At 40.6% G+C, this 23,764-nt stretch overlaps 1 protein-coding gene across 2 annotated transcripts in view; it reads left to right on the top strand.

Moving 5' to 3' along the window:
* The first annotated feature begins 2,582 nt into the window (after positions 1–2,582).
* fstl5 (follistatin-like 5) overlaps positions 2,583–23,764 on the top strand; it is a 160,875-nt gene continuing 139,693 nt past the window's right edge. For both annotated transcript variants that reach the window (XM_047584929.1, XM_047584927.1), the window contains exon 1: positions 2,583–3,127. In XM_047584929.1, the coding sequence (XP_047440885.1) occupies positions 3,105–3,127 (23 nt within the window). In that variant the 5' untranslated portion in view covers positions 2,583–3,104. The remainder of the gene's footprint in view (positions 3,128–23,764) is intronic.

The following is a 23,764-nucleotide window of genomic DNA, read 5'->3' as shown; positions in this document are numbered from 1 at the left end:
TTGCACATAGAAATCTGTCTTAACTAACATAAACTTTCCATGAGATGGTTTGGAGAAGTCTAGTAGGTAAATTAGAATTTTATTTAGCTTTTCAGAACAAATGCACAGCTATTCGCATGGAGGAGACCCTGCGCAAATAGATACTAGATCTAGACCTGCAAACCATGAACCTGCATTGTTTTGTGTACATATAAGTGCTTGCAGATATTTTTGTTTGGCTTGTTTGCATCATTTCGCATATTTTTGAATTTAGTTTTTCAAAATTCAGTTTGACCTTTGTCAGTCTCATGTTCCAAATATTCCAAAATCCAACAAACTTGGTGGATGTCTAATTGTTATTACGGTAAATACGCGCCAGAGAGATGTCTGGCACCTGTGAAATAAATCACAGATGGGCATTTATGTAGCAGCATTCAATCTCTGTTTTCTATATGTTTGCAATATGTGAAAGCCGCCGAGTTTCATATCGCAACCTTAGTGCGGAATTTGTGTTTCCCAGACTCAACCACAGCGAAACACTACTCATGCGTTTTTGGCACCTGGAGATGGAGTGGGAGAAACTTTGTGTGTACATGCTGGGTGAGCAGATGTCAGTGGAATCAACAGACCAGCAAGTTTGGATTTCTCTTCTTCCACCACAAGTTGCTCAATTCTTATGAAGGCTGCAAAGATAAGCACAGCCAGGTGCACGTTAGATGAATCAACTGTGTAGCAAGATGTTCACAATTACATCATGATGACGGCAAGATTCCACTCACATACGTCCCTTTTTGCAAACACGCATAAAAAAAAATGAGATTTGTTCATTCAGGATCATTAGTTTTCTTATTTTCTACAGAACTGAATTTTTCAGTGGGACAATCCAGAAAACGTCTTATTCCTCTTGTCCCTCTGGCACTATGTTACGTGCTGAACTGGAGACTGGCTTGAGACACGGCCAAGGTTTCTACTGGTGCCTGCTCAGTCAGGGTGACTAATGCTAGAATGCTACACAGTTCCTCCTCTTGTCTGTTCCTGCAGCCACAGCATGCATCACTTTTTCTGTGCGCCAACAACCACGCCAGCGCCAGATGTTTAAGTGCGCGGGGAGACTTTATTAACTGACCATAGGTTAGACTGCTGTTGTGTTAAGCTCACCTGCAGGTGAGAAAATTACAGTGTCTTGAACGGAAATGGCTTAAATTGCTACGTGCAACCATTATTTTGCCAAGACGTCCTATGCATTGAACATCTTGCAGAATGAGAAAGAAGAAAACTAGCATATACATAAATGGTGTACTAACGTAACAGAATAATAATGTGCCAAAAGCATCAGGCACTTTCAATGTCTTCAAGTGTAAACAGGAAAGGGGACATATGAAATTGATAGAAAGAGAGCTAAACAATAGAAATAAATGCATGACTAAATAGTGATAAATGGCATTAATAACTGCATTTGCATAGAGGACAAATATAACTTTTGACCCCTGTAAATGTAGCACTCACTCATGCATCATAGATTCTGATCTCCTATTTAAAGGTTGTCTTAGGGGAACTAATACTAGTAGACACATTAGTTTCAGTTGAATTATTATTTTATCATTTCATCATTTATTTGGCTGACAGTATAGTGTAAATGTGGCCTGGAGCTGAATGTTATTCGGTGCTTTACCTTTCGGATCTGTGAAGCTCTGTGTTTCTAATCTGTCTGGTGGCATGATCGATGGAGTTGAATGTTTCTGATCTGTGGTCCTGGCCCCTCCAACCTGCCCAGTGACGGCTGTTCACAGCTATCCATTCCTACTTAACTGCCTAACTGCATCATATATACACACATTATGCCAACCTACTCAGCTGTAATATGAGGACTATCATCACTTACGTAGTTTTCCGCCTCAGTGCTCCTTTTCATTCCCATGACAGGAGCTTTATGGCCCAGCTGCATATCCACCAGTTCATCCATTATCAGTTTTTGAACTATCGTGCGTCACTTAGTATCATGTTCTTTTTTATATGCCGCATGTATTCTGATGCACGTATGAATGCACCTGCTTGCTTCTGCTGCTCTCTTCCTCTCATCCCTTGTCTTCTGTCCCACCTCCCTCTTTTTGCTGTCTCCACCCACCCTCCAGCAGATGGGTCCCCAAATACAAGCTGGGTTCAGCTCGAGGTTTCTTCCTGTTGAAGGGGAGTTTTTCTTCTCTCTTCTCTGTTCACTGTAAACCTCTATTTAATAATTAATTTGTGTTTCAACAGTGTTTAGAGGTGGATTGTCAAAAAGTACATTTCCTCAGATACAAACTGAACATGGCCCTTATCGTTTCATTTCAGTGTTACTGCCTCGTTAACGTCACCTGGAGGTCACTCAGAGTGCAGAGTGGTGTTGTATGGCTGAATAAATCGAGGACAGAGCACCCTGTAATTCAGCTCTCCTTCACTGGATTACATGTATGGGTGTGTGTATACAGTACATATTCACTGTATGTGTGAGAGAGTGAGTGAGAGAGCAGGGCAGTCCTAAAGAAATCCAACTCTCTCGCTCGCTCTCTCTCTCTCTTTCTCTCTCGCTTCCCTTTTCCCCGCGTCTCAGCCAAGGACAGTTTCGCTTGGCACAGAGGGACTGAACCGTTCCACATTCCGCCTGTCAGTCTGTCCTGGTTTTGCTGCCTCTGCTGCCTACTACGGGATATCTGCTATTGGTTCATCCCCTCCTCTGCTCCCTCCCTCTCTCGTGATTGTATGTAAATCCGGCGGAGCCAGTAGGTGAGGTTGGGGCTGGTGGCTCCTACCTCGGTGGCGCACACGAGACCCGAGAGCGGCCGAGGTGAGATCGCTGCGCCGTCGGAGCTGTCCATTGTACCGTGGTGCTGAACTCCACACCGTCTTCTCGCGTTCTCCATCCTCTGTGGGCTCCACAGTGCGCCGGTGATATTTTGGGAAAGGATTATCAACCTCCTCTTTGGCCGCTTGTAGGTGCAAACTTCTCTTTCTCTCTCTCTCTCTGCCTGTCTCCACGTCGGAAATTACAGCACACCCGCCGTGGATCTGACTACCATTGATTGCACTTAGTTGAGAAGTGTTGCTTCATCATTTCTTCACTCCTCTTGTTTGGATTATCCTCCTGGATGGTTTACGTTTGGACGCACAGGTAAGAAACGGTCCCGGTGTGCGTTTCTTTCTTTCTTTTGTCTTTTCTTTCTATTTTTATTTATTTATTTATATAGTGTTATTGTTGTGCACCAAGTGCCCATCCGAACAGAGAATCCTTCCACGAGAAGTAGCCCCCCTCCTCTCTCTGTCTCTGACTCGCTATCAAACCCCCGGCTTAACCCTCATCTTCAGCGAGGCGCCCGCAACTCTTCCCTAATAATCTATCAGGTCACTCTCCTGGACTCGGAAAAATATCTCCCAATCTACTGCCCTAAGCTTTTACCATTTCAATTTACTTGGCGCCAGGTCCCTGGGGCTCAGACCGGCTGATATCAGGATATCTGAAGTTGAGATTATAGTTGCTGTTATTTCGCCACACTGAAGCACAAACATTGCACAATCAATGTTTCCGAAGGGATTGGAGGGGCGCCACGTTTCCCAGCGCTTTTAATTTATCCTCGTAGTACTTAGTGTGTTATTTTTTTCCCTCTCCTTGGCACGCTAATCCCTGAGTGACACCGTTAGCAGCAGAGGGATTATACTTTTTGTTTTTTTTCGTCCTCTGACTCATTTGGCACTATATTACAGGCTCTTGCGCCGGAGATGGCCATTAACTGCGTTGTTGTTTGATGCTTTGCGAATGAAATTTGGGGTCACATTTGTTTTTGTTTTTTGTTATTTTATTTTTTTTTATCTTCGCGACGGTGTAGCAGATGGACTCGAAGCCAACGTTAAACCAGATTAAGTTCTGCTATCGACACCACTTCGATTTACAGCTCACAGCTCTTTACATGAGGTTTGTGTTGTGGGCTATAATAGACTGATGTTTATTTCTAGAAAAGTAAGACTTACATATGACAACAAACACAACTGATTCATCAGATTCTAAGAAATAATCTTCCAACACTGAGTTCAAATCCAATAATAAATTCCAGACACACGATATTATCTTCTGTTACAAGCAGTATCATGAAACGTAAATTATGTGACTGAGCCTGGAGGAAAATGTCATTAGATGACTTTACATCCACTTTCTTCACTTACACATAAAGACAAATATTAAAATAAATAAATAAAAATGCAAATTACATTGAATATGTTAAGTGTAAAAAAAGAATAGTTTACAATAGTTGTTAAATACAATAGAATAGAATAGATTTGTTTTTATCGTCACTGCAACAAGATTTTGTTTACAGCTCTGCAAGATGCAAAAATAAGTAAAAGTAAAAACAGTATTAAAAATTAATCAACCAGTAGTAAAAATAAATATATCCTCAAAATCTAAGTCAGAATGGAATGGAACTGAACGCAATTTAAAATAAATATTAACATGATGCGAATACCTCCTCCCCCAAAGACTGAAATAACTTTCTTTTGATTCCTCTGTCTGCTTGTCTGGTTATCAATCATTTACACGAAGAGACAAAAAGTTAAAAGCAACCCTTTAAAGCCCCGCCTGATGAATACTTCAAATCTCTGCGTTGCACAGTTTTGGGATTCTTTTGTAACTCATAAGGTAAACAGACACTGACAATCCCAGCACACTGCTCGACTAATTGCAGCAGTAATTAAAATTCTGTTGGAGAATGTGTGAACGCTACAGTAAGCATGCAGTTTGAACGTTCAGCCATCTGCAGGCCTCTACGATCCAACTTCAATCCCTTTTATTCTCGCAATGCATTCACTTTATGCGTCTGAGCTCTTTGAAAGCAAATAGATAGAATCTGTTTCTAGTGGCGCATTAGATGTACATATGGAACTGATTTCCAAGGCTGCACTTATTAGGGACTAGGGACAGAATAATGTATTATTGAAATATGTTTTATACTCACTTTGTGTGTGTATATACATATATATATATACACACACACACACACTCATATATATATACATACACACACACACACACGTTTATACACACACACACACACACACTCACACACACACACACACACACACACACACATCATGCCTGAATATTTTACGCTCTGAGGCAATACAGACACTCTGAGTTCAAACCCATAAGGATGAATGTTGAAACCCATGAGGATGCAGACAAAGCCCAACAGCAGTGTTCTCACTGAGAAAACATTTTGCACCATCTCCAGGACCACAAAAAGTCTCCCCACTCTTTTTCCCCCCAGTTAACCCATTTAACAACAGGTGCAAGCTGAGTAGGTACAGTGTTAATGGAGCTGCTCTGTTTTCCATTACAATGACTTTCTCTGAGCACAACAGGGAGGCAAAGACTTTTTGAGTCAATAATGCTTTTCACTAGAAGGGTGAAAAAAAAATAAGCAGGGAAACTGATCAAAGCTTTTTAGATTTGGGAGGAAAAGCACTCTGTGTGAGGGACTTAGGCACCCGGTAATGGCAGCTGGTGGGTAGGGGGCCAGATTTGAGTGATACAACAATAAAGCTGTATGTTCAGGAGGAAAATTGCCCAAGAAAATGGCACCGTTTTAGGGTCTTCACAGTGATCTCAGTGTGTCTTGACATCGCAGCAGGTTCAGAAATCTTTACCTGTTACCTGTTACCCTCCGGGATGTCTTTTCTTCTTTTAGAGATGGAACGTATTTTAAAATGAATGATTTCTCAGCGTCTTCTGACTTTTTGTACAGATGTTAGAGGCAGCCATAAAGGCTTTTCAATGCAAAGTCAAGAGCAGAGGTTTTTCATTCCACCACTAATAATCTGCACTGCCCTCTTATGACTGCTGCACTGTCTATTATAACATCTATAGTTACTATAGGGACCCTGGGCAAAGGTGGAGAATTAAAACTGTCACTCTGTCGACTTCTTTTGCGAGTCCAGATCTCCCAGACCTTCATCTTTACTGAACTGAACATGGACAAGATGCCAGTATAGATGTTTCTAAAACGGATTTTCAAAGACGACACCAACCAATGACTACAGAACTACAGACACAATTAGACCAATTTAACAATCCACTGAGTTCATTCTGATTAAATCCAACTTGGCTTTACATGGCTGCCACATAAAAAGACCTGATCACACACACTGTATGTTTTTACATCAACCAGGATACAACTTTTCTGACATTCTCTGTGCTGCTGCCCGCATCAACTTTGGCTTCGTCACATCACCTAATGTTTACCCGTCACCAGAGCAAAGATGGCCGGAAAAAATGGATTTATAATAACCAGATGATCTAATCGAGTGTTTATATGGGTACTAGGAGCTATTATTTTCCTAGAATTGAACAGATTATAAAATGTTTACACCATTCCTCTCACTCTGATTCTTCCAGATTGAGCTGATTGAAGTGGGTACGAGGCCTTTTTATTTTGTCTGAGCCATTATTCTGATTATTAGGCCAATATTAGCCTCCTTCTTAGTACAGTGCTTGAGAGACATCATCACACTTTACAAATGAGTAAAGTCCAGTTCCCAAATATTATTAAACAGTTTTCCTTCATTGGGTAATTGCTGTAAAATGAGTGAATGAACAGGTACCTACAGAGAAAGATGGTAATCGCAACAAGCTGTCACTCATTAAACCTGCCTGAATATATCACCATACAAGATGAACTCTTCTTCAAAGGTTCGTTCGATATTAAAAATGTCAATGACAACAAAAAACTACTCATTCACAGGGTTCAATATTTAAAATGCCCATTCACCCTGACAACAACAACAAAAAAAACACATTCTCTCTTTTCATGCAGTTGGTTGTTCTTGCATTCACGTTGGTTGTCAGGTATACTGAGCTATACGGTAGCATCACTGAGCAGATTTTAATGACTCTTACTTTCATAGAAAGTAGCTCAAGTTAAGTTAAGTCAGTCTGTCTAAGTCTGAGTCCGAACCAGGCCTGGTTAACTTAGCTCAGCATAAATCCTGGATGAAACGGTAAACTGTCAGCGTGGTGTTTATCGTCGTTTAAAAATCTGTCTGCCAACACCTCTCAATCTCACAATTAACAAGTAGCATGTAATTGTTTCGTTTTTTGTTTCACTAGTATCATTCTGTCTGTCCACCAGCTAGTTCTGTTAGTTCTGTGTAGCATATTTGTTGCTTTATAGGTGCAAACAGACATTTTTTAATTTTGAAAGTAAAATCAGTCTCCTCTTTTAAATCCTTTATTTTATTGAAAGAACGCACTTGGTTGCATCCAGGTTTTCTTTCTAACTGATGCATAGTCACAGTATTCACACTTGAGAATTGCCCGTTACAGCCCCTGTAACTCCACTGGAGCAATTTGGGGAGGAAAGAACTTTTATAATGGTCCCTGAACTATTTGTATTTCAACTCTCCCAAACTGTTTTTTCCCCTTGTTAGTGTGAGTTTGACTAGAGCGAGGGGTTCAAGGTATCAGCCATCAAAATCCAAAAGTCAAAAGTTTTCTGTATGTTTTGATGTGCCAATTGTTTGGGTTTTATGTTTCATCACTCGGCAGCCCAAACCACCTCAACATTGACACTTGTAACATTGCTTTCCCCTTTTTCATCTCCCCTCACTCCGAGCAAAGCTTTAACTGCTGCCAACTCCCATCTGTGTCTCTGTGGCTGTCTTTGTTGTTCTCCTCTCTGGTGCGTGGAACCTGCATTGTGCGGCAGACCCACACACACTCAGGTATGTTATTCTCCTGCTACGTTTAGGAGACACTACCTCCCGACATTCTTTTCTCCTGGCAATGCAGCACTTTGTTTGATGATGTGAAAAACATTTTTCCCTCCATTGTGCAGTGCTCTTTCATACAACTTCACGGCTGCTTGAAAAGATGGCAACAAACAAACAGACGAACAGGAAACCTCTTTTTTACCATATTCATTTTTTTTTCTAGGGCACGTAGCTGTAACAGATATTTATATATCTCTAACTTCATTTAGATGATCTGCATGTGCTTAACTCGCTTCAATGATGTGCCGGAAGGTCTGCTCTGTGTGCAGTGAAATCAAGCTGGTAACATTTCCGCTGGATCATATTTCCTTTTCTTTGCTCGGAGGATCAATAGAAGCTAACTCTGGGAGGCTCTGTCTCCTGACTTTTCAAACAGCTCTAGATTTCTGAAGCATGACCTCCTCCACTCCACGTCTTGATTGAACTCCGAGTGGATTGTTAAATTGTTATTGTCATAACCCATTTCATACAGTACGGCAGAACAAGGCTGTCACGGCTACTTTTAAAGCCGTGGCCGGGTGAAATATAGAGACGGCTCTTTGGCAGATGGTCAGAGCATAACAGAAGTAGCACAAACCTTTACGAGAGAGGCTATAGGCAGTGCTCTAATCCTGCAGAGCGCACTGATGGCCGGTGTGGTTTGAGGCGTTGTAGTGCGTGTCTGAGCGGATAGGAGACGGGTTTGTCTCTGAGATAATAATGCTGTTGCTTGCTGTTTGTTAGTTGGAAGCCTATGACGGGTGTCATGGTGGTCCGGCCATGCACTGCATTTTAATGACACAACAGGTCGCAGTTCACTGTTCACCGCTGCCGTGGCCAAGCGTGACGCCGTTGTCCCGGGCACAGTACAGTAGATCAGATCAGTCTGATTATGCAATGATTGTTAACAATGAGAGAGCCGTGTGCCTCTGCCAGGCCTTCTCTTGTACCGTTGTAACGACAGCCAGTACCTCCTGACATTTGAAATGGTCTATAAATTAAATGGCCATAAAAGAAAAGTCAAGGTCTTTCCTGTCTCGGCCTCGTATAGAGAGACTCCCGTGATCATAAATGATTGTAATGTGGACCATATAATGTCCATGTCCTGTCAAACCGTTGTCACACAGAACTTATAGCTGTTCCTTAGAGTAGCGGCACAAAAAGCCACTGTTGGAAGTGTTCTATGGCTCTCACTCATGCTTTTAATTGTTAATAACTGAGTTCTGGTTTTGTTTTTTGCATGGATTTTGGGGTACCAAAGGAACGTGTTTGTAATCCTCTGATGTCAAACTAGATAGAAAACCCTTCCATGACAAAAGATACTGTATATTAGAATCACTTCTTTGTCTCTCTGTGTGGAGCTGTGATGAATAATGCACACAGACAAACTCTGAGGAAGAATTAGTTCATATTGTCATGCAGCACAAATTGGCAGTCTGGGACTGGTCACAGTGTACTATTGTGTTTCTTACAGGACTGTCTGGATGTATCAGAGACCGCTGACTTCACTGTGTGGAAAGACAGAAAATCTGTTCGTAACGTCACACATGCACCAATCAGCCACAACATTATGACCACTGACAGATAAAGTAAATAACACTGACCATCTTGTGACAATCCAGTGCTCTGCGAGGAAACTTTTGGACCTGGCATTAATGTACCATCCAGTTAGACCAGATCAGGCACCCCCACCCCATAGCAGTGACACATTGAAGTTTATTGATTGCTGAGTGGACATACAGAGAATTGCATATTTGACATACTCATTATCTGGTGGTGCTTTTATTAGATAAAGTTATTTTTGGATTTTTTTTATGTGCATTCCACATGAGAACTATTACTTCATTGACAAAAGGATCTCGCCACAATGGCTATTTAGCAGCTGCTCTTAAGACTGTGATCATATCAAACACACAGTATGTTCCTCACTAGAAGACACAGTTTGACCAGCTGTCATGAAGTCGTATATATGTTAAAATATTAATAGCTTTTAAAAGAAATATCTTTTCCAAGATCCCATGTGCTTTCCCGGAATTTACCAGGTGCAAATAATCAGGGTGACAGTTTTTTCTTGAAAGCTAATATATAAAAAGGGACACAGTCTTTGTATAGTCATCCAGAGGGTTTCTGGAAAGCCGTTGTGAAGCTCAGCGTGGCGTCTCCTGCCGTCTCCATCTCGGCATTTACTGATACCAACTCCTGACTAATTAAAAAATGAGCAAACAGGTGACAAGTGAGAGGAGCTGAGGAGAGCGGTGATGTCGAGGTTCGGACCCCTCAGTCAGTGTCAGCGGTCACTGAAAGCCCACAGCCAATAAACACAAAACATCTACAGACGGGCCAAGAACAAAGCAGGACGTTACGTTAGAAACGCATCAGAGGCTCATTATCGTTCCAGTGATTGATCAGCTGAACTCCAGTTACCCTCACTGCTGCACATCCCTTCTCCTATGCACCAGTCTCACGAATATGTTGTATTCAATTTAAGACAAGTTAAGTGAGATGCCGGTGTTCCCATTAAAGGAAATGCCTGTCTTGTTTGGTTCCTGGTATTGTTGGATACCAATTGAATGCGAGAAGAATTGAAATTCCACATTTGATTTCAAACGTTTTCCTGTCGAGATTTGGACTGCCTGCCAGGATTTATAGCAGATTAACTTTGAAAGTGATTTAGCTCTCGGGCTCAGCAGTCACTACCAGGGCATAAAAATTACTTTTTTTCTCATCCTCTATTTCCATCCTCACTGGCTTACACAATCCCCATATTTAACAAAATATTCTGAACATGCAAAAAACGATTGCTTTGTGTGACCCTAATAGTGGCAGGCCGAGTGTATCGAAAGTTAATTTCAGGTTCGGGGCAAGAAAACACATGATTGATGGTCATTTAGACATAAATATAGAGACGCGCTATATAGGCATTATCTGTTCATGCAAACAGACACACACACACACACACACACAATACACAGACACTGAAAAAGCATTTCTGGCAGTCCCTCTTCATTGATAAACTGTGGTGTGCAGGGGACTTAATGAGAGCAAGCATGAGTTCAAAGCTCGGGATGATCACATTTTAAGTGTTTGGATGATATCTGAATGAAATCAAATGGGGGATAATGAATTATGTAATCACGGCATGCAGCCAACAAGTTTACACAATTGCCTATTTCCTTCTTTATCTCTCATCTGGTAGTGCGGAGCCGCTGGACTGTTATCTGGTTGGCATTTGGAGGTATCGTCCTGTCTGATTAGTCGTGTAAATATGACAGCGGTTGTTTCCTGAAGGGCTGAGTGGTTGTTCAGTAGGTGGCACGTTGCTTCTTTCAAGCTTCTTTGAACTTGTGAACTAAGAACAAACTGAGAGTTTGGGGTTTTGAATGATGAGACCAGTTTGAAGTGCATTTGTGCTGCAGTTTGATCCTTCGACGTGCATGCAGTCATTCTTCTTGGGCACTACAACAAGTCGGTAACGTAACTTTGATGTTCTATCCCCATATACTATTATTATAACACAGATCAGCCACAGCATTATGACCCCTGACAGGAGTAGTTAATAATTGAACATCTTGGGAAAATTCAGTGTTCTTCTGGGGAAATTCGGACCTGGCATTTGTGTTTATGTTACTTATACATGTACCATCCACCTAGACCAGACCAAGCACCCCCACCACATAGCGATGATACTTCTTAATGGCCATCAATGAGTGTCATCCCCAGCAGGATGCGGCCTGTCACTCAAAAACAGTTTAGGAGCAACTAAAAAAAAAACAAGGTGTTGACCTGGCCTCCTAGATCCCAAACTTATAAAGTATCTGTGGGATGATCCACAGAGAGCCCTCCCCAAGACCCACAGGACCCAAAGGCCCCCACTAACAACAATGTTACCAGACACCACAGGACAATCTCAGAAGACCCATGTTCATCCTCTGATGAGTCACAACTGTTTAGGAGGCACGATGGAGCCCTACACAATATCATGAAGGTGGTCATAATGTTATGCCTGACATTCACATAGGCTGTTCGGTTTGTTACTAAACATATCTAATGTTCACTTTGCATTTGGCTCTTTTGTGATCTCCACTATCACCCACATAAATATCTGGGTGGATAAATGTCCCATATGTTCAGCAGCTGGTTGATTATTTTATCTGTCTGCTTTTTGAGGCTGAGAAAACAGGCTGAACCTCAGGGGCTGAAACAGGGAAAGAAAAAGAATCTAATGTGGAAGAGCCAAAAACTTTCTGGTTTGGGTTTCTGTAACTAATATATCCATTTAGATTATATGGGGTGATTTTATATATATAACTCGCCTCTTTAAATGATATCAAGGCTTAAAATGCCCTCATAGTTCCTATTGTCTACCTGGATGTCACTTGTCCATTTAAACTCCCGTAAATCATTTTTAATAGGCTGAGAATTAGCTGGAGTCACGAACTGCCAAGAGGATGATGGCCAGTGCCACCCACTTCAAAATTGTTCCTCAGTAATTCTGTGGGTGAAAGTTAATCCATCTTTAAATACAGTCGGTGGTGCTGTGCAGGGAGCGTAGACTAAAAACAAAGTGATTTATACTAATGGAAACCAAATAAACAGGTAACTCTTAAGAAAACATATTTAGAATTCTCTATAGCAACTAAAAGGAACATTTTTTACATTTTTACTATCGGTCAGTCAGTCTGAAAGCAGGTTACTGAATAGCAGAACAAGCAAAACGTAGTCCAGAGCTTTTGAACGCATGACTCAATCTTAATAAACTCTTTACATAGTGATTTCCCCCTTTGACGCCTTGATGGTCGAGTCATCAGTCGGGTTGCATCTGGAACGTTAAAGCAGCAGTGCACACGAAAGGCAAACATTGTTTTCCAGTTTGTTACTACGTGGAAGTGGATAATGTCAGAGCCTAGCAGTAAATTTTCGGCGGCTAGATTCACTGAGCATGAAATCCAAGGCATGCTTCATAACACACTGTCACACCTGAGAGCTGGCCTGAACAAGCACGGTTATATCTGCTGCTCAGGTGAGGCAGCAACAAGTCCCTCAGTGAGTCACATTCATATTTACGATTAGTTATTTTCTATATCGTGATTCAACCTAACTGAAATTTTTAAAATTTTGACATATGAATCAGGAAGCATTGTCAAACCAGTCTCTGATTTCAAATGTATAACATAATGTAACATAATGTAATGTATCTTTGACAGGTGTCTAAAAAAAGGGCCTGTTGTTTCCCAGTCTGTTATTTCAGTTATCTGCATCCATTTTATTTGAATTAATGTAGTCCCTCAAATGGCCACACGAGGCTCCAACCTTGACCTAACCTTGAGCTAACGTTGAGCTAACCTAGAGCTAACCTGCCATTAATCCATGTTAAAATGTCTGAAATCGATTGTGTTTATCCTCATCCATGACAACTCTACAGGAGTGACTTTTTATGTAACTCACCTTTTTTAATTATACAGAGGTTTAAACTGATGCATAATTAAGTTGTAGCTGATGTAGGTGCCAGGGGTGTCCTCACAGCTTACAAGCTCTCTGCCTAGATCCATCTCTTTGCTCATTTCTGTCAAAAATGAGGTAGAACCAGGCCAACTCAGGATGACGAGCTTCAAAACCCTTATTCAGGAAACACACGTCACAGTGGGTTTGTTTGGCTTTACCTGCAGTTAGTGATTTGAGCATTTACAGTAAAAATAAAACCACTTACTAATGCATACAAAAGTCAAATTTATTCAAATATTTTCCTTGAAGTTCCAGTAGGTGTTGTTAATTACTATTTGGTGGAGAAAGGTGACCATGTCACTTCAACAGCTCCCACCACTTCGTCCACTATTAGGTCTGCACTACACTTCCTCACCATCAAGCTCTGTTGACGTCCTGCCAGCACATGATGCATAGTCATGCTAGTGTCTGTCTGTCAACATGATTATTTTTTCAGCACATAACTGCATACATTTGCACACTGATTACAAAAAAACACATTTTCCAACAAATGAGTGCAATTCTTCCCCGAATAGTTTACAAAGCTGGTAATAACACACCCACGACTTCTAAAATGACAATAACATTGATGTGAAAAAAAACAAACAAACAAAAAAAACACACAAATTAGTGTGTAAATTAGCTTAATGAATTAGGCCATTAACATAACTGATCATATTTAATGTATCACGGTGATTAAAGCGCCTAAACTGCCTCTTATTTGGACACAATCCAGAATATTTGAGAGATAATTAAAGTCGTGCCAAGTGTGGGCCTCATCTTTCTCTGAGTTCGCCTCAACTGTTTGGACTCAAGTTAAGCTCCACAAAGAAAAAAAATCCCCTCTTTTTGAAAATTGCTTCTCAGATGAAAAGGGAAAAATAAAGCAGATGCGTACTTTTTCAAAGAGTCCCTTTCAACTCTTCTCACATACCATGGCCATTATTTCTGCTCATTATTGTTCTGTGAATAGCACAAGCGAGGATATAGTTAATGAAGTCCATTGGCGTTTCACCTGTTTGAAAAGCAGGCTGCCGTTAAAGAAATGGCCTAAAGGTGAGCCTGGGAGAGTTAATCTACCATGAAAACCTTCTTTCTCAAGTTAAAGGGAAGGCGAACGAAAAGGACCCGATTACAACTCGTCAGGTGTCACTGACCCGGATTTCTCATTTTTTAAACCACGGCCAGTCAAAAATTGTTCGATTGCCACAGCATAACCAAAGGTCGCACATGAGCTTGCCTGTGAGGAAAAACGCGAGCTAAATATATTGAATGCAAATGCGTCTTCCAAATATGGAGATCACAGTAAAATTAGAGGCTGCACACAAAGCAGAATCCATGTTAGCTGTCAGCAGATACAGCTGCCTGCACAGCTGGGAATCTGCAGAGGAAGTGCACTCGTGGCAAAAAGACGCTGTACGTCCTCTCACCGAAACATCTGTCACCACGTCATTTAAGATGAATGGCCGGTGATTACACAATGATGGCTTTGTCAGGAGGTGGCATCTTACCGCCTAATTCTGGATAGACGTCAAGGGTGTACATGTCACTATGTCCCTCTGAGACGAGGCAGAAGAGATGTCATGTCAGAATTTGAAATCAATGAAATCTTTTTCTGTTCTTTTTCAGTCCGGTTCTAAATGTTTATAAAGAAAAAAAAGGGGCTCTATGCCCATGTTCTCCTGTGCCTCTGCTCTAAGGAACATCGGTCAAACTCAGGGAGTAAAGGTTTCTGCGGGGGTTTTTATTTGTGAAGTCAAAAGAGGAGAGTGCGGACTCCATGTCTGCAGTGAACACACACATTTTTCTGCTCTCAAACCTGCATTTGAAAGAACGTGTTCTTATTTCAACATTACCATCAGCAAAAAAAAAAGTAGTCTTTATATGGGCAGTAGTGTTTGCTTGATTTATGAATAAACACTCGACGCAATTTGTAGCAGTGTCTGAATTTGTGTTTGGTCAGTGGTGACCTTTAGCGCTACAAACTCAACCTGTGAGATGCTGAACCATCAGAAAGCAACACCTTGGGAGCGTGAACATTTCTTGGGGTAGGACCCATCTGCAAGCATGCAAAAGATCCCTGCAGTCAGAATAAAGAAACGATTTTTCCGCGGTTCACAGAGAGGTTCCTGCTGAAAAAGGGAAATAGTTTTAACCTGCGCGGCTCAGTGATATCATAGAATTGAGCCCAAAAATAAATAAAATAATAATTTAAGACAGCTTTCACATTTGCAGTTCTAAGCACCTGGTTTATAGTGGTAGATTTCTTTTAGGAAAATTTCTCTGGCCCAAAGGAAGTAATGTGTTTTATGTTTCCAGCTGCTGCAACAGCTTGCAATAAACAGAAGTGCCGGGCAGTTATCACGAGCAGCAACAGTCATGACCATGCCTGAATGAATGAAACTGCACAAAAGCTGCACGAACTTCATCAACAGACCGTCAGAGGAGATAAATGTGACAGCATGGGCCAGAAAATTTAATAGACAAGTTTTCTCTGGCTGCAGCAGTGATAATGTGGCTCCAGTGTTCTTGCCAGCAAACAAAACAGGCAGATCAGCTTTGTACTCAGGCTTTACAGCGCAGTGATAAAAGACTGTGATAAAGTACAAGGAATAGAACTGGAAAGTGGCTAAACAATAGTTCCTTTATGCTATTATGCAAAAAAAAAATATCAAGAATCTCAGAATAATTATTTATTGACCTTGTAAATAGCACATTGGTAAACTTAGTATGCTTTTAACTCAGATCAAACGTTGAATTATCTGTTTATCTTTCAGATTTAATTAAAAAAAAAATGAAAAAAGGTCCAGCATCTAAAGGAACAGTCAGCCCCACAGTCTTCTTGATCAGACTGCTCAGACTCTATCCGCTAACCATGTCACACTGAAAAGTCTTGGAAAAGTTAAATGGTAAAAAATAAAAATATTTTTTAGTTTTTTTTAGTTTTTACTTTTAGACTTTGAGTCATCCCAAAATGATTTTCAGAAGAAACTCTGAGACAAGGTCATTCACATTGAATAAATAATGACTCAAACAAAATGAAATTAAAGCCAAATCTTACTGTCCTGGTACGTCTACACTCTCAAAAAGCAAATCTTCTGCAGCGGATTGAAAATGAATAAATAAAGGTTAGGATGTGACTGTGCACTGCAACTAATTTGAAAGAGTTTTGGAAGCAATTATTCATGGTTTGTAGGAGAAGTGGAGACAATATGCATTGGGGGGAAAAAACACACAACAACACTTTGAACTATTCTGGAAATTAACTATAAACAATCCCACATCTATCCTCCACTGCTCCATTAATGAATTACCAACACAGGCCTGTTTGTTAGTGTTTTAATTACCCAGTCTGATTGGCAGTGTCTGGAGGTGAACGGAGGAGTTCTAGCATCTTTGCTGCAAGTGAGGAATTGTTAAGGCTTTTAAAAATGGCTCCAATTTTGTCAGATTAGTATAAAGCTTCACAACACATATATCACACTTTTAATTTATGGTTTACAGCCGATTTAAACAGTTTGCGCTGTAGAGTTAAAAGCCCTGTGTGTGAAATATGAGAGCTGTGAAATAAAATGTGATTTTATGCAAGCACAAATCTTCATCTTCTCCTTATAAAGTAAAGGTCAAAAATCTGTCTTTTTTGAGAGGGTAAAGGGAGAGCGTACTATCTTGTTTATACTGCTGACCGGTTTATAGTTTCACAGGTGGAATTCAGAGCTCAGTACTTTTCCCCACTGGGAATCGCAGCAATATATTCTGAACGAAGGAAGATTTTTGTTCCTTCACTTGAGACTCCCCCACTTCTTCTAACTGGCCTGAGAACATGCGCTAACAACCCACCAGCCAACTCCTCTAACCCTGAGGCGAGCTGCCCCTTTTTATGAACCCACTTTGCCATTTATTAACTCCCCTTTCTCCAAGTCCTGCAGAACTAACTGCAGTGTGGTCTGTTTGAGTTGCCACATTCCTGCATTACTCGAACCACCACAAAACTGCAACGTCAAATTTTTTATTTTTTTTTCCCCACACCCTATATGCAAAACGCTTGCAGCACGTTCTTTTCAAACTGTTTCATTTTCCTGCGAATCTGAATCATATGTGTCGGCTACAGAGGCTGCTAACGTTCCCTTCATGTACCAAAAATAATAACAAAGCAGTCACGAGATGTGAGGAGCGCTTGAAAATGATTCATCCAGACATCACGCAGGGGCATAGCATGAGTACCATATAAGATACTCATTTAGGCATGTGTGACATTCAGCGTTATCCATCTCACTTTGTTGTAAGGCGCTGCTCCATCTGAGAGATCGGCGCAGAATTTTCATCGTTTGTAAGGGAAGAACAAGGACCAAGCGGAGGCACCACCCCAGGGGTAAAGAGTGTCGCCTGTAGTTTTAGATGTGCTTTAAACTTGAAGGAGTCCTTTATCAGTATATAGTGCTGCTGGGGATGTATGCGTGTGAGTGTAGACTGTATGAGAAGTGAAGTGATAACTTTGCCAAATAAGACATGCTGCAGCAGGGTGCCTGGGCAGCAAACACACACCAGATGCTCCAGTGTTCTCCAGATATCGCAGACACAAACTGTAGTACTCCAACCAAATTGATCTGTACATACAAATACCGCTGAGCGTGCTTAAAGAGATGTGCCCACAGGGGGTCAGGGATGTGTCAGCTGGAGCATATGGTAGAAGAAGGGGTGTGTGGAGGGGTTGAGAAGAGCACTTTATCTGCTGACTGAAGTTCCCCTCCAGTGACCTTACTGACAATTTAAATAATTTCAAACAAGTCTCTCCAGGAAAGCTTTGGTTTACAGAGCAAACTACTACAGAGCAACCAGCGTATCCCTGTAAGTTGGAAAAGGCCCATATGCCCCTGCCGCAATCCAATTTCTCAGCTACACAGGTGGGCTTCATTTTGACTGTGAATGCACTGACCTGGAGAAAACAATCATTTTTTTATTTTTTTTTTTCTGATGATGATGTTTTTTTTTTTTTTACTATACAGTATGCAGACTCATAACTTCTGAAAGTCAAACATAAATCTACAACACAAATTCATTTAAATGAACAATAATGTGCATTCAGAGCAGCAGCGACAGTTTTGTTGTTGTTCTCAAGAGAACAGACTGAGAAGAGTTGGTTACGTGTCAGGAAACATTTGCAGAAGAATTCACGCTGTAAAAAAAAATCTCATAACTGATCATGTTTCTCCCGGTTTTGCACATGGGAACAGCAATTATGGAACTGAACTTGTTGGGACTGTCTAAAACTGTTAGCATAAAACTAAATGTACTGAGCACTTGAAGTGTTTGCTATGCCTCATTACATCACATAAGAAGATGTGACATCCAACTTACAAGCAAAAAGACTGAGAAAGTATCCTTAACTTAATGAAATGTTAGCGCTTTCAGAAAAGGACATTTTCCTTGTAGAAATAACTGTGCCCTTAACAAATGAGTTGGTTTAGGTGTTTTACGTTTGGCTCATATCCATACTTTTTCAGTGTGTCTAATTTGTCGGCAGCAGGTAGGGGCAAAACCGAGCTGAAATTGTCAACAGAGCGCCACCATCTTGGATTTCATTGGTTTGCTTTGAATGAACTCACTGGCACCTTGTGCCTTGTTGTTAACATATGCCCACACAGTTAGGAACCGTCCAGCATGTCCACGACGGGGTTTTCTTCCTTCTTTGACTTTTTACTTTTAATCTTTCCCTAAAGTGGCTGGAACTAGTCACTTGGTATTGGTAGACACTTGGAAATACTAATGGATGTCCATCAGGGTCTTCTGGTGAGTTCACTGCAGCAGGTAGCTAGCTCTTTACAAACATTACAACATAAAATAATGATGTGAGGTACTTTGTAGTTTATCCAGTGAAAGATAAACCTGTTAACATTTTTGCATAAAGCTGACTGTAGATAATTGACTTCTAAAACACTAAAATCTTCAATTAGCCTAAGCCAGAGCTGCAGGGAGATCCTTTTTACTGATTTCAGTGTGGCACTTAAAGTTAACCACGTTTCATTGCTGTATCTTAAAAGGTTGGCATGCACTATGTGAAAAAATACTATAAGTGGAAAACTGGTTTATTGACTATAATGGATAGCAATAACAGCACTCAGGTCATATCTTACGCTACACGCACCTTCGAAATTTTAAAATTAACGTTTAAATGCATTTGAATGAAGTAACATGAGCAGCTGAGTTAGGAGAGTGTTACTGATCTTTCTTAGAGCAGACTGACTTAGCTCACAACAAGCACATTACCGATGTCTGTGTTCAGATAAGTGTCTCCGTATGTGAGAATGTACAGTACAAAGCCCTGAAACTGGCTCATTTACTGTAAATGACATTCGGTCATTATTAATGTGCGTTTCTTGCCTTTGATGACTTCTCTGGAAAGTAGGTTACGTTTGTTAGGAGTCTTCGTGAATATCAAAGTATTTTTTTTCAAAGAGGCTAATTGGCACCGGCTTTAATTTTAGATTAGGGTCTCATATGTGTTGATATTCTTGTAAACTGACCAACTTTTGATTATCATGCTAAGTTAAAAGAATGCTGTCTTCCGACCGTTGGGCACGGCGCTAAGGCTTTGGTAAGCAGCTCAACTCGGATTGTACTGGCCCTCAAATTTGCATGAATGGCTGACTTTGAAGCAGAGTTATTGCAGAGAAAACTCCTGTCTGCTCAGCAAAGTGGATAAATAATAGTGAACAAATATAAATGTGTTTTCTTTCCACATTCTTGGACTCTGGAAAGGATAGAAAAATAAGTTATACCTGCCAAACTGCTGAGAAGTAGGTGCCACAGGAAAATGATGAATGAAGCTTCAAATGTCATTTCAGCCCTTGACAGGTTTCAAACACAGTTTGCAAAAGTGGCATTTAAAGAAACTATTGGTATAAAAATGGTCTATGCAGCAAAACAGATTTTGATTTTTAGATGAGACAAGCTCATAGCCGTTTCTTTCTGTCTGTCATCATTTCGTTTTGTGGCTGCACAAGAATGGAAATAAGCTAATGTGGAAAGAGTGAGACCATACCTGTATTTATTGCTTAAAAATATGAAATCTGTGAAGCCAGACAATTCCAAAACATGGAACTACAGAGTAGCTCTCATAGATAGATAGATTGATAGATGCTTTATTTATCTCGAATGCTTGGTAGAATTGTTGTATATTTAGTGTTGAAATGTCAAAGGCATCGCTTTCTTTATGTATAATGTGAGACATTCAACATGCATGCTGACCTTGCTAAATTCTTAACCCTCGCATTGAGTGGTTGCTTGGCCACGGTCCATTGACTGAGTGCGCATGTTTTTTTCAGCATTGTCCTGTTCCTTATTCATAGATGTTTACTCTGCTCACACTTGGGAGCTGCGCAGTACAACAACACAGTGGTTCAGCTGAAGAATTGGTTGATCTTCAGGGAGTGGAGAGGTGTAGAACATGGAAACCTTGTTTGTTGTCAGTTTTAAATAGCAGAAAGAAACAGATAAACCACTAGAGGTTTAATAGCCCTAAACAAGGTCATGTCCATGTCAGAAATTGCATGCGTGCTTGTTTAGGTTTCAGTCACTGGAATGCGTGAAATCTGTCAAACATCAACAAGGACTGTGTTGATTCTCTGAATGCAGCAACAATGAGCGAGAGGTCTGGTGGCTGCAGCAGAGGAGGCCCAGAAAAATATAATTCTACATACATTTCACTCATCTTTTTTTCCCTCCAAATAATTAGAATGATTAATTTAATTTTCTATTAAAATGAGGAATATAATCACACGAACGGTTCAAAGTGTCTGGAACTGACGATGCGCATGTTTACATTGCTTCTTTTTAAAGGGTGACATTTAATAAAGGCCAGAACACACTGCAGTAGCAGATAGCTATAGGTTTTTGTGGCATCAGTATGTGACTTCCTCAGTTTCTGTCAGAATAGTCTATTTATTTATCCATTTATTTATTCCCCGAACGGACATTCAGCTAAATAAGTTTTACCAAAGCACCCTGTTGGTTTTATTCATTGACTGTTTCTTAGAACCAGACTGTGTCCTCACTTCTGAGGCTGTGCAGTTCCCAGTCTAAAATTACATTCCTCACTTTTCCTCTCCTCTCCTCTCCTCTCCTCTCCTCTCCTCTCCTCTCCTCTCCTCTCCTCTCTCCTCTCTCTCCTCTCCTCTCCTCTCCTCTCCTCTCCTCTCCTCTCCTCTCCTTTTTTTTTTTTTTTAATTCTATTTAACTTGAGAGAATAAAGGCTCCAGTGAGATAATGGAGTATTATTGATCTTTGTGTAGGTCTTTTCTGGCCAGAACAGTTTGGTGAGAACTATTGTTGTTATGTTACATAATTATGTTTTTTGTTTATTTATTTGATTTTTGAAGAAAAAATATAAAAATGTTTCTTGGTGAAAATATTTGGAGCCTTCTGCGTAAAGCTTCATCTCATGTATATATATTATTATATATGTTGTCAATTGGAGGGCTAGGTTGGACTTGCTTGTTCAGAGAGAAGTGTCTTTTTGGGTGTTGGAAACAAGAACAAGTCTTAGTTACTATTTTTCAGAGGAAACGGCACCTAGCAGAGCTAAACAGATGTTTGAGGGAAGTGTTGACTGCAGCAGAGCGTTTGGTGCTCTTTCACAAAAGGTTGAACGTCTGCCATATGTTGTTCTGTTTGCTGAAACCATACGTTCCCGTTGCTGTTTTGAAAAACACAACGTGTACTGTAGCTCAGTGAGAGATGGAACTCGGCGAGGGTCCCAGCAGGCCATCAGCCATATTCAGAAATCCTCATTTCTCAAGAGCTTCGTTTAATTATATTGGGGACAAGCTCGCTGTAATTATGATGCTGTGAATTGAAGACTTATCAGCAATAAGTCAGAATTAGCGTAAGCTGATGTGTAGTGGTCACGTCGGGAGAGTAAAGATCTTTTGGGGGGGAATCATGCACAATGTGAGAAAAATGTACGACTTGCTTTAATAATGTATTCCTATTTTCTGGAGTTATGACTTGGTGAACATGCATGACAGCTGATAGTAAATTACAATGAGCGCATTCATTCAAACACAGCTAACGCTCAGCGTGGTGCAGTCAGTGTGACGCATGTACAGTATATAGTACACACCCATATTATCTGGGAGAGTGGCTGCATGGACGTTTGTATTGTTTGCTTGGCCCGAGCATTGAATGGTAAAAAAACTGCTGAATGAGATGGGTGTTGAGGTCGGAGAGAGCAGCTGTGAGCTTGTCAAGACATGATTCATTGTGTACACACTGGGAAATGGGTAGTCTTCATTTGAAAGTCAATGCTAAAGCTTAGGGGCTCTGGGGGATTTAAAACCACAAGCCAAAGTTATGATGGCGCTCCCTCAGGAGGTCCAGCAAAAAACTTCTGAACTTTTTCTGTCTCCTGTGCTTTCAAAACAGATAAACAAGACTGGATATGTGCAGCATTTACTCTCACATCGACCACCCGTTACATATGCATGCTCATATAAGTACTGATTTATACTTGTGCTATGGTGTGTTGGCATTGTTCTGCAATTACAACACGAAAACGATTTTTTGTCCTGTCTCACCAAATGCCAAAAGTCAATAGAACTTGTACTGAAAGTCTACTGTCAGGGGAATAGAAAAACAAATGTTTGTCCTGGGCCCTTCTGTCATCTTGTGTCCATACATATTGGCAACACACTGAACCCCAAGTTGTGTGAGTGTGTGTGTGTGTGTGTGTGTGTGTGAATCAGTGAGCAAGATGGGAAAACTGTGAAGCGCTTTGACCATTAAGGAAGGATGGTACTATGTGAGGTCATATTACTCTTATGGATACAATTGGAACTGACAAAAAATTTAGACACCTTTCAGTTTATCATTTTTTTTTTTTTTTCATTTATCTTCATAGTTGGTCTCTGCATGTTAATGCTGTGCCAAACCTTATCAAGAGTAATGAAAGGAAAAGACTCCATGACTTACCAATAATAGTGATTCAAGCCCTCAAATAACTTTATGTGCAATGTACAGGAACAGTTTACATGTGCATTTTTGCACTGCTCAATCCACATTAAAAGATCTTTTTTCTATTCTGAATGTGGCTCTTTTAAGTGAATAAAGAAAAGCCAAGCTGTCAGTTTACAATCTGTTCAGAGCTCCCAGTATGCTTACTAATGATTCAGTAGATGGCAGAAGATGAACTATTTCTTCGTGTTGCACTTGTTAAATCTCAATGAGTCATATTTTTGTGAAGAACAATGCTGTACAGCAGAGTTAAAGTTATTAAAAGTGTGCATATGTCTCCGTTTCTGACACAGCATCCTGCAAAAGTTAGTCCATTAATAACCCATTTAACACTGGGACGCTGCAAAGAAGTTGATTGATTGTGCGAGCAGATATGCTAATCCACCTAGTGCAGCTAAAAGACTGTGTTTGTAGAGAAGTGGAGCAGCAGCAGCTGCAGGCTGGATCCCTACCTGGTCCTGGAGAGTTTAGAAATGCACAGAGAATGGATATGAGGTAAGAATTTCAGCGCCCCATAGCA

This window comes from Mugil cephalus, chromosome 5, assembly GCF_022458985.1.
Source record: "Mugil cephalus isolate CIBA_MC_2020 chromosome 5, CIBA_Mcephalus_1.1, whole genome shotgun sequence".
In the NCBI taxonomy this organism is placed as follows: Eukaryota; Metazoa; Chordata; class Actinopteri; order Mugiliformes; family Mugilidae; genus Mugil; species Mugil cephalus.
The sequence above is the reverse complement of the archived record's forward strand: the minus strand, read 5'-3'. Positions and strand labels throughout refer to the sequence as shown.